At 48.9% G+C, this 10,921-nt stretch overlaps 1 protein-coding gene across 2 annotated transcripts; it reads left to right on the forward strand.

The window, feature by feature from the left end:
• Nucleotides 1-6,814: 6,814 nt before the first annotated feature.
• Smim12 (small integral membrane protein 12) lies at nt 6,815-10,650 on the forward strand. Of its 2 annotated transcripts, XM_087551116.1 has the most exons (3): nt 6,815-6,915; nt 9,571-9,662; nt 9,747-10,650. In XM_087551116.1, exon 3 carries the CDS (start codon nt 9,752-9,754, stop codon nt 10,028-10,030), a length of 279 nt encoding a protein of 92 aa, XP_087407242.1. In that variant the 5' UTR covers nt 6,815-6,915; nt 9,571-9,662; nt 9,747-9,751; the 3' UTR covers nt 10,031-10,650.
• Nucleotides 10,651-10,921: the final 271 nt, after the last annotated feature.

The raw sequence follows: 10,921 nt of genomic DNA on the forward strand, positions 1-10,921 counted from the left end.
GCCAGCTCTCTCCAGAAGAGACCACCCGGGGGAGAGGGGTTGTCTGATAAGATGGGGGTGGGAGGGAAAGTAAAAATGTGGGCCAGGGGCTTGAGCACTTTTGATTCCGGGATCTTAGGGGTTGCCTGAGCCCTTTCGGGGAAGAATTAGCTGGGAGAAAGGGGATTCTGGTCGTCCCAATAAGGACTTGTGCCTGCTGGGAGGGGTCCTGCGGTGTGTAAAGGAGAGGGAACGAACCCATTTGTCCCTCATTCAAACCCGGTCCCTTTGCCTCCTAGCCGCACGCGTACAGATGAGCATAGGTGGGGTGGGTGGGTGGGGCCCTGGTTATTGTTAGAAATCACCGAATGCGCAGTCGCTTTCCACAGAGCAGACAAGTGCTCTTCCTAGCTCCGGTCTAATCCAGTCAGCAGCTGCAAACTCCAGATTCGTGCTGCCATTTTCTCTGATGCCTCCCGTGGGTGGACACTTTGCAAGAGTTATAAAGGACACAACTTCACTGAGAAACTTAAAGAAGGCATGGCTAGAACTAGGTCTGTTCTGAATGCCTCCTGATGGTCAGCCAAGGGAACCAGAGCCTCACTGATAAAGGGCTGAAGCTCATGGAGGCTTAAGCGGGCTCTCCAGAGTCACAAAGCTAGAAGTAGTGGGCCCAGTCAGGTCCGATGCCAGTTCATGACATTTTTAGATCTAGGATGTTCTCAATTTAGAAGGAACTTCACAACAGCCCCCACCCCACCCCCAAAGCCCTTTTTATAGTCCCTTTGGGTTGATGCCTTACCCTGAGGCAGGAGGAAAAGGCTGCCTTTGGTGTGGGCTGTTGTTTGGGTCCACACTGGACCAGCTAATTCTTACATATTTTTTCAGCAAATGTTAGCCTCTGGCAGGCACCACGGAGGTAGCTTCAAGCCCTATTCTTTTTAAAGTAAATGTGTGTGTGTGTGTGTGTGTGTGTGTGTGCGCGCGCGCGCGCGCGCGCGCGTGCACACGTGTCAGTGGTTGCTAGTGCCTTTGGTTATTTTCCACCTTCATTTTGGAGATTCAGACTTACAGTTTGTCTATTCTGCTCTAATGGCTGCCACCAACCCCTTCTATCTTTGCTTCCTCGGTACTGAGATTACAGGCAACCACTTCAGTGCCATGCCTTTTATGTTCTGGGTTTCATTTTGTTTTTGTTGTTCGTTTTTCGAGACAGGGTTTGTGTAGCCGTGACTGTCCTGGAACTTGCTCTGTAGACCAGGCGGACCTCGAAATGATAGAGCTCCTCCTGTCTTTACCTCGCGAGTCCTAGGATTAAAGGCATGCATCACCACTGTCGTCCCCCCTCCCGCCCCGCCCCACGACTTTACATTTTAATTTTATGTGCATTGGTGTTTGCCTGTATACATGTATGTGTGTGACGTGTGTACCACAGACTTCAGACGAAAGTTTAGATCCTCTGGAAGTGGACTTTGGATGGTTGAAACTGCCATGTGGGTGCTGGGGATTGAACCTTGGTCCTCTGGAAGAGAGGCCAGTGCTCTTAACTGGCGAGCCATCTCTCCAGCCCCCTCCAGTGTGCTTTAAACAATGCTGCAGGTGATTCTGACACACAACCGAGTATGGGGACACTTAGACTAGAAGGTGTCTATTTTCTTTTTTTTAAAAAGATTTATTTATTTATTATATATAAGTACACTGTAGCTGTCTTCAGACACACCAGAAGAGGGCATCAGATCCCATTACAGATGGTTGTGAGCCACCATGTGGTTGCTGGGAATTGAACTCAGGACCTCTGGAAGAGCAGTCAGTGCTCTTAACTGCTGAGCCATCTCTCCAGCCCGAAGGTGTCTATTTTCTATTGGGTTTCCAGATGGGGCCTGAGCTAACATTACTTCTCTTGAGATGGCTTTTTTTTTTTAATCCTGAAATTGGGATGCAAGTGAGTTTTGACTGGTTAAAAACAATTCTGTGTAGCAGGCTTTGCGATTTTCAGATTAGGAAACAAGTTTGGGGAGCTTAAACTCCTTACCCCTAATCCTGAAGCTAGACTCAGAGTCTTCGTTATACTCAGACCACATTACAGAGTTCAGAGGGGTCTGTGTCCTTCCTTGCTCAGAAACAGGGCTAGGTTTCCTGAAATCATGTCATAGAGGCAGATAGGCAAAGGGAAGCAGTAGGTCTGGTCATCCTGTCGTGAGCATAGGCTTAAAATGTCCCTAGGTGCCAGGCAGACTCCTAGCACTTGGTAGGAAGAGGCAGGGAGGTCTCTGAGTTTGAGGCTAGCCTGGTCTACTTAGCAAGCTTCAGGACAGACAGAGCTACACAGAGAGACCTTGTCTCAAAACTATCGAAATGAATAAAATGTCCTCAGGGGTTGAGACTATGGGCTGGTCTCTTGGTATCGGTCCTTCGACCTGAGTAGTATTCTGTGCCCTGGAAGAGATAGTCCTTGTGTCCAGGTGGTGCTCTGTCTGACAGTGACCAGGCACAGGAGCAGAATGCTATAGTTCGAAGAGGGACTGATTCTCAGAGGAGCTGAGTGGGTGACACACACAGCCACAACAGAACGCTGATTCTAGATGCTTTATAACGGACAGAGTTCTGGAGCTGAGAGGTCTTCCTTCTAGATGGAAAATGCTAGGGGCGAGGTCACGTGCTTGTCATTCCAGCACTTGCGAAGTGGAGGCAGGAGGATCAGAAGGTTGAGGTCATTTGTAGTTCCCTAGGGAAGTTGAAGCTATGCTAGTATACATGAGATTCTTTCTTAAAGACAGGGTTTCACCATGTAGAGCAGGCTAGTCTTGAACTCACAGTGACTCCACCCACCCCTGCCTCTGGAGTGGTGGGATTAAAGGCATGTATGACACCTCGCTCAGTGAGACTGTCTTAAACAAAGCAAAACAACAAACACAAGATAAAAAATACAAAAACAGGGCTGGAGAGATGGCTCAGCGGTTAAGAGCACCCGACTGCTCTTCCAGAGGTCACGAGTTCAATTCCCAGCAACCACATGGTGGCTCACAACCATCTGTAAAGAGATCCGATGCCCTCTTCTGGTGTATCTGAAGACAGCTATGGTGTACTTATATATAATAAATGAATAAATCTTTTAAAAAAATACAAAAACAAACGCCTACGGCAAGGCACAATAGTGTGTACCTGTAACCCTGCCTACTTGGGGGTCTGGACAGGTGTAGCATTTGAGCCTCCTCCAGAGCCAGCGGAGCTAACGGATCACAATCCCATCTCCTCAGTAAGTAACTGGTAGTGCTAGAGAGTGAGTTCAGTGGTTCAGGCCACTTGTTCTTGCAGAGGATTGAGATTTGATTCCCAGCACCCACTGGCCGCTCATGGCTATCTGTAAATCCTAGTCCAGGAGCTCCGATACCTTCTCTGGCCCCCTCGGGGACCAGACATACATGTGATGCACATATAGCCACATAGATAAAATACTCAGACACACAAAATAATAAACCTTTAAAAAGCACCACCACTAATAAAACAACACCACCGGACAGGGTGAGGCCTGGCTGTGATTCCAGCACTTGGGGGCCTGAGGCGAGAAGATTGCAGTGAGTTCAAGGCCAGTGTAGGCCACACAGCAAGACTGACTCAAAAGGGATCTGAAGAGATGGCTCATCTGTTAAGAGCACTGGCTGCTGCTCTTCTAAGAGGAGCCAAGTTCGGTTCCCAGCATCTACATGGTGGCTCAAAACTGTCTGTAACTCCAGGTCCAGGGGATCCAACAGCCTCTTCTGACCCCCCTGGGCACCAGGAATGCATGTAGTACACAGACATACATGTAGGCAAAACACTCATAATTTTAAATAAAATTTTAGAACGACAAAGAAAACGACTATTTAAAAACAAACCAACAAACACAAAAGGCTACCAGCATACCAGTCATCTCAGCTGGAGGCTGGATGGAGGGTCAGACGTTCAAGGCCAGTATGGATTGTACGAGCCCCACCTGTTCTTAGATTCTTAGAACAAACAACACAGTGGCCTCCTTCCTGAATCCCCCCACGCTGGAAAGCAAGAGGAAGAAAAGGAGCTGAGGGAGACCAACACTCCTTTACAGTCTCACCCATAGATTTGGGGTCCTTGCGGCCTGCTCCCTTTTAAAATAAGCTCCAACCTCTTCACATGCTTACAATGGTCGTTAGATTTCAGCGTATTTCTAACAGGAGCGAATATCCATCTATGGCACAGTGAGTTTGGAAAGCCACGTGATCTGTTTCACTTGCATAGGAGACATGGAAGGGGGTGGGGGAGGACACTCAGTTCCAGCCAAGGGACTAGTGTGGGTAAAGGCTTGGAAAGATGACCGTGTTTGGAGTGATTGGAAAAGCAAGCTAGAACAAGACAGATCAGCCCAGGGTTAGATGGCAGGGCCAGAAGGAATCCATGGCTAAACTGGATTCCTTCGTTTTATTTAAATTTTGAAGGGTTCTTTGGCCAAAGGAATGGTCATGGCGTTGAAGGGCAGTGGGAGGGTGGGTAGCTGCTAATGTGGCCCAGGTAAGAGGTAATGGTGTTGATTTTGAGGGGTAGTTAGAGGCATTGGTAGGCTGGGTGGGGGGAGTGACAGAATGGACAAACTTGAAGCTATTACTGGAATTTTTTCCATTAGTGAATGGACCAACATTGGAATGAACATTGAAGAAAGAAGCATGGATTTTGGGGATCATAACATGTCCAGAAGCATTCATTACCAAGCACTGATTGAGCAGATGCCAAGAACTGTGGCAAGCACTTTCGTCACATTAACATGGTTTTAAAGGATGTCTTAACAAGGTTTTAGAGGATGTCTTAACAGTTTTTATTACTTTTTTGTGTGTGGGTATGTGAGTAGATTCTCACATGTCACTGACCCTATGGGGAATTCAGAGGACAACTTTCAGGAGTTGAGAGTCTCCTTCAACTATGTGGGTCCTGAGGATTGAACTCAGGTCATCAGCTTGGTGGCAAATACCTTTTATCTGCTGGGCCATCTGGCTAGCCCTAGGGTATTTTCTTATTTTTTTTCTTTTTTCTTTTTTTTCAGAGCTGGGGACCGAACCCAGGGCCTTGCGCTTGCTAGGCAAGTGCTCTACCACTGAGCCAAATTCCCAACCCTGGTATTTTCTTATTTTAAAAAAAATACAAATAGGGCTTTAGAGATGGTTCGGTAGTTAAGGGAATACACCACTCTGCAATGAGCCAAGTTTGGTTCTCAGCACCCATGTCTGACAGCTCATAACCTCCGGTGTTGTCAGCTCCGGGGCATCTGACATCCTCTTCTGACCTCCACAGGTGCCTGCGACCATCGCACCCCCCCAATACACATCATTAAAATCCTTTTTAAAAGGTTATAAATATATTTTCCCAGAATAGCAGTCCAGAGAGTCAAGATTTGAATCCACAACTAATTCCAATGTTTGGTATTTTATTTTATATTATTTTATTTTTAGACAGGGTCTCAGCATGTAGTTCTGTGTAATCTGAACGTGCTAAGTAGACAGAGCTGACTTTAAATTCACAGAGACACACCTGCCTCTGCCTCTGCCTCCCTCAGTTGACATAGACTCTTGGCGGAGGTTGGTCTTATGCCTCAGGACTTCTCAAGTGCTGTCGTTTCCACTTAAGCTGGAGCTTCTGTGCTTACCAGGATCTGCTGGAGGGAACTGCCAGTCACTACTGAGATCCAGCTTAGGGATCTGTCCTTCCAGGGGACCTGCGCTCAGTGTCTTCTGTCATGACATTTTGTGGGCCTACCTGTTTCCTCTTCATCCAGAAAATTCCCGATGGCAGTCCCCATTTGCATTCAACTGTTTAGCCTGTAGAACGACTGACTAAATAAATGCCAGTCTGTGTTCTAGACAGTTCTGATCTCCTCTTCCCCACAGATTCACAAGTAATCAAGGTCTTCTAATTATGGCTGCTAATTTCTGGCAGCTTCTTCCTCCCCATCTTTGCTCTCAGGCTGAGCTTTTTGCCCTTTGATTTAAAATAGGAAGAGTCTCTGACTTGACAGTACAGCCTTGAAGAAGCTTCCTATGAGAGTACCCATGACCTTGAGAAAGGACACGGCTAACTTAAGGGAGTACTCCAGGTAGATGAAAGAACGTGGACACACAGGCTTCGAACGTTGATTTTTTTTAGTGTGTTATTAGCTGTGAGGAGACTGGTCAGGTTGAGATCAGTGTGGGCAGGGTGGGAAGGCAGGACTATATTGGGTAATTAGAGAGCTTGGGCATGAAGCTTTTCCTATATGATAAATATGTCTTTTCAGGGACAGTGGAAACACGGAAGAGAGTAGGTACTTGGAATCAGAGGGTCTTGGTACTTTCAGCTATTTGTAGACTCGCCAAAGCTAAAATCTAGCTCCCTGCGTGATGCGTGCCTGGCACAGTACTTTACAAACATTATCTCTCACAACATCTCTGCGAAAATGGGTGGTGCTGACGCTCATTATGCAGAAGAAATGAGGCTCAGATTAATTAATGACGTTCCCAAGGACACACAGCCTGAAAGCACAGATCCCAAGAGGTTTTAAAGCACTAGGTTATCCTCTACTAAGGGAGCTTCTGGAGGTTAGGGGTTGGGCTTTCGGTTTCGGTAACACCGGATCAAAGATGCCTAATGAATTTCATTTGGATCAATGAAAGTTGACTATTCACAAGCTTGTGGCAGCATCACCGGGGAACCTCCGAAACGCTAGGGGGCACTATACTGTTCTCCGTTTAGCTCAACACGGGCGGGTGCCTGTCTTCGTTTCTTCTGTAGCTTGGCCGGAGCTCAGCCAATCACTGTTCCCCGAGAGAGCCTGGACGCTAGTAGGCGGGGCCTTGGGCGGCGCCCCGCGGGCTACTGGGAACCCCGACGTTCGTGTTGCTCCCGGCTAGCGGGCGCAGCGCGGGGCCGGTCCGGGTTGTTCGGGCTGGGCCGCAGGTGAGTTCCTAGGGCTGAGGGCACTTCACTTCCCACGAGGACGGCTCCTGGCTGTGACCTCCTAGTTGAGGGAGCGACGTCTCTGTAACCGTCTCGGCCTCGGCCGGCTCTAGGTGGCCGAGTGTGGGCTGCGGTCAAAACTTGTCCGCTTCAGGCACCTGCAGGCCAGAGGGTGACGAGGCCACGCGTGTGGCATGACCGGACAGGGAACAGAAACTGATGACCCGGACCTCACTGGTCCTCCCATCCCAACTTGACTGGAGTAGCTGTCAAGGCGGATTGTTTCACCTTCTCAGACCTCTTATGACTGTCCTCGAATTTGGAGTGTAACTTCCGGTGGGCCCAGGCACTGGGACAGGTTTCCTGGCGCACGGTTGACCTGGACCTGGACCCGGACCCTTTGGCTGACTCCCCTGCGTGTCTGGCTGGAAATAGGCGTCGCAGTATTAGGGAAACACTCGTGTTACTTACAGTTTGATACCCTGGGGATGACTTCATGAAGGCTAGCTGCTTATCGTATCCCTACCTCTTTGTGAGTGTGGGTGGAAGACTGCTGTAGTCTTCCATAAACAAGGCAACTTGTTTATGCTGCCTGTCATTCATTCGACCAACAAGCATTTTTTTTCCCCCTCTGAGCCCTTTGCCAGGAAGGATAGCAAGGGTGAGGAGAGGCATAGAGCATAGGACGATCCGGACGTCCTTTGCTCTTGGCTCTTAAACATCTGGAGTTTCAGGGTGTTTTGAGAGATGTAGACAGGTAGGGTTGGTCCACATAGTGGCTGCCGCAGAGAAGGTTGTGTTAGATACATGGATGACTGGAATATGAACAAGACCACATAGAACTTGTGCTTTATCTGTACAAGAATAATACTCATAGACTGGTGCTTGATACGCCCTAAGACAGATTGGAAAATTGAGAGTCCCTGCTCAGGCAGAGTACAGAGGACTTGCACCTGGTGTGAACCTGTAATCATAAGCACTTGGGGACCGGACACAGGATCAGCAGGGCAAAGTCATCCTCAGCTACGTTGAGGATTTGAGGCCAGACTGGATGACAAGAGAACCTGTCTTAAAAATAACAATCCCTGTGGTGGTGGCACAAGCCTTTAATGCCAGCACTCAGGAGTCAGAGGCAGGCCAGTCTCTGAGTTCGAGGCCAGCCTGGTCTCCAGAATGAGTCCGGGATGACAGTACTACACAGGGAAACCCTGTCTCAAAAAAACAAGAACAACCAAACAAACCCCAAAACTTAAAAAAACAGAAAATAGAACGGAGGATTAAGTTTGGGGTTCTTCCAAGCTCCCCTCTTTGTTATTGTGTACATTGTAGGAGAAGTCTTTCAGTGTAATGAGATGCTAAGCTGATGGAGCTGTAGGAGGCGTTTGAAGGGACACGACACACACATCTGCAGGGTGTTCCTTCTGCCCTCAAAACCAGTGGGCCTGCCGCTCGATGATTTTGGCAAGCCGACATGGTGTTTTTGAGCCCCTATGGCCTTAGACAAGAATTTGAACACATAGTTCCTACATCATAGAGGTATTGTGAGGGTCAGGTGATGACCAGGGGAGATATGGTAGAGCATAGGGCATGGTGTCAGGTCAAAGGACCAGGAAGAGAAACTCGAATCTGCCACAGTTCTTCACCTTTGACGGTCCATGTGTAGTCTCGGGCCCACAAGACACCCCAGTTCCCCCAAAGAGAATCAGAACTAAAGGGAGAAAGGAGGAGCCTTTGAATCCTCCATGAGGTCTGGGTGTCTCACCTTAGAGCAGAGGGAGAGAGAGAGAGTAGTGTTGGAGAAACAGTTATGAAAGCATAAACACAGGCAAGTGAGTTCATGTCAACGACTAAGGCATGAATGTGACGATTAGAGATCATTGTGTGAAGTGCTTAGCCCAAGGCCTGGCTTGGAATAAGCACTCAGTAGATGGTGGTAGCTAGCATTATTACGTTCATTGCCAGTGGCCTTCTATGATTGTAATGGTAATTAAACAGTGGTATAAATAGTAGTTTAATAGTGGTAATCATTTGTGACTAAGTGGCCATTTGAGTGAGTGGGTTTGTAGATTATGTTGGTGTTTGATTGCAGGAGGCCCTAGGCGCAGCTCCACAGTTTTTGTTACATTTATTTTACAGCATTTTCCACAGGGACTTTGTAAGTATTGGGGCTCTAAGGCCTCTAGAATACTGTATTGGTTTGTGATGTTTTCAGGGCCATACAAGCATGAGGCTGTGAGTGGCTGCAGGCCATGGATTGTGAAGTTGTTTTGATCAAGATTTGTTAACTATAGGTTATTAGGAAAGCCACGGCAGGAATAGGCTTAAAAAGCCTCTATTTTAGGTCAGAATAGTTAGGTAACGGACCGTAGTTAAAGAAGCCCCTTGTGCTTCACCTGAGGGAAAGGAACTACCTAGCATCAGAGAGCCCGAATTCACACTGAGGCCCTGTGTGTGCATGTGAAGTTTCACGAGCAGAAAAGACTTCTTTTCCCTCCCAAGATGTTGACAGACATCTGGAGGAGGGGACCTGGGGTCATACCAGGTTTGCAGTTCCCTTAGGCTCCTTATGAGGAGCATCTGCACCTAGGAACACTGTGTGGTTCATAGAGATTTTTACCCCCTTCCTTAACAGTCACATCTTTTGCAACTTCCTAGAGTATTTCGGGGACCCAACTGTTGCACAAAGCACAGTGGCTGCTTGCTGCTCTGCGGGGTGGCTGCTCAATTATTAGGTGCCAGGCTGCCTGGTAAGTAGAGCACGCTGTGTGCTGTCTGCACTTGCTAGAGGAGGAGACGCTCATAGCGCCCTAACACTCTGTATTCTTCTGCAGATGTCATGTGGCCTGTGCTTTGGACCGTGGTGCGTACCTATGCCCCCTATGTCACCTTCCCTGTGGCCTTTGTGGTCGGGGCTGTGGGCTACCACCTGGAATGGTTCATCAGGGGAAAGGATCCCCAGCCTGTGGAGGAGGAGAAGAGTATCTTGGAGCGCCGAGAGGACCGAAAGCTGGATGAGATGCTAGGCAAGGACCACACTCAGGTGGTGAGCCTTAAGGACAAGCTAGAATTTGCCCCTAAGGCAGTCCTGAACAGAAACCGCCCAGAGAAGAATTGATGGAGGGCCCAGGTCCCTGTGGTGCACAGGGAGATGCCATGTCCTGCCTCCACACCACCCAGCTTCAGAACATGCATCTGATTTGCTTTGCTGCTCACTCCGGCCCCTGTGCACTCACAGCCACACCCGTACTGCCCGGTCCTTTATGGCTGTACACCTGCCGCAGTAGGGGCCAGCAAAGAGGAAGACGCATCTGCTCAGCGGGCTCTCTCCATGGCTGGGCAGGCTGCTGATCTTTCCTGGGAGCACTGCAGGGAGGAGCCCTGGGGCATGAACCCTGGTCTCAGGCTCCCTGGGGAAGGGCTTGGCCTCAGCTGGGAATGATTGGGGTTTATCATTGCCATTAGGAGGGACACCTCCAGGTCAACTAGTCTTTGCACTGGAAAAATTTCAGAAATGCCCCTGCCTCCCTTGATGAGTTTCTCTTATTTTTCTGTGTGCATCCTTCCCTGTGTTGGCTCAGGCATGGGATTCTCAGGGGAAGGAAGGCATGTTTCTACTGTGGGGAGCGAGGTTGGTTACCTCAGGGCTGATGGGGCTTAGCCTGGAAGCAATCACTGTCTTCCACCCTTCCTCACTGTGGTGAGGACTCAATTAAAGTGGCACCTGGCACACGTTGATGGAGCTCTGTTTTCTGCACGGGGTCTGGGGGTCCTCCGAGTTAGTGCGGACATTTGGGGTATGTCTGAGTATTGTCTGAGGACTTCCCAAGGCTGCACACAGCTGGAAGCTGTGTTTTACTGAGTGCTAGCTGAGTCTCCCAGAGACAGATCCCAAGAGTCTTTTCATCGTGATTGCACAGGGCTGCAGCATCCCCAGGGTCTGAATCGGTGGCACACACACTCAGGGATATTTTCACAGTAATGAAATCTGGTAGGAATGAGAAGAAGG

This window comes from Rattus norvegicus, chromosome 5 (assembly GCF_021556685.1).
Source record: "Rattus norvegicus strain SHRSP/BbbUtx chromosome 5, alternate assembly SHRSP_T2T, whole genome shotgun sequence".
Classification (NCBI taxonomy): domain Eukaryota; kingdom Metazoa; phylum Chordata; class Mammalia; order Rodentia; family Muridae; genus Rattus; species Rattus norvegicus.

What these genes read in the sequence shown, in the direction of transcription:
- Smim12 (XM_087551116.1), top strand. Translation starts at nt 9,752, where the DNA reads ATGTGGCCTGTGCTTTGGACCGTGGTGCGTACCTATGCCCCCTATGTC.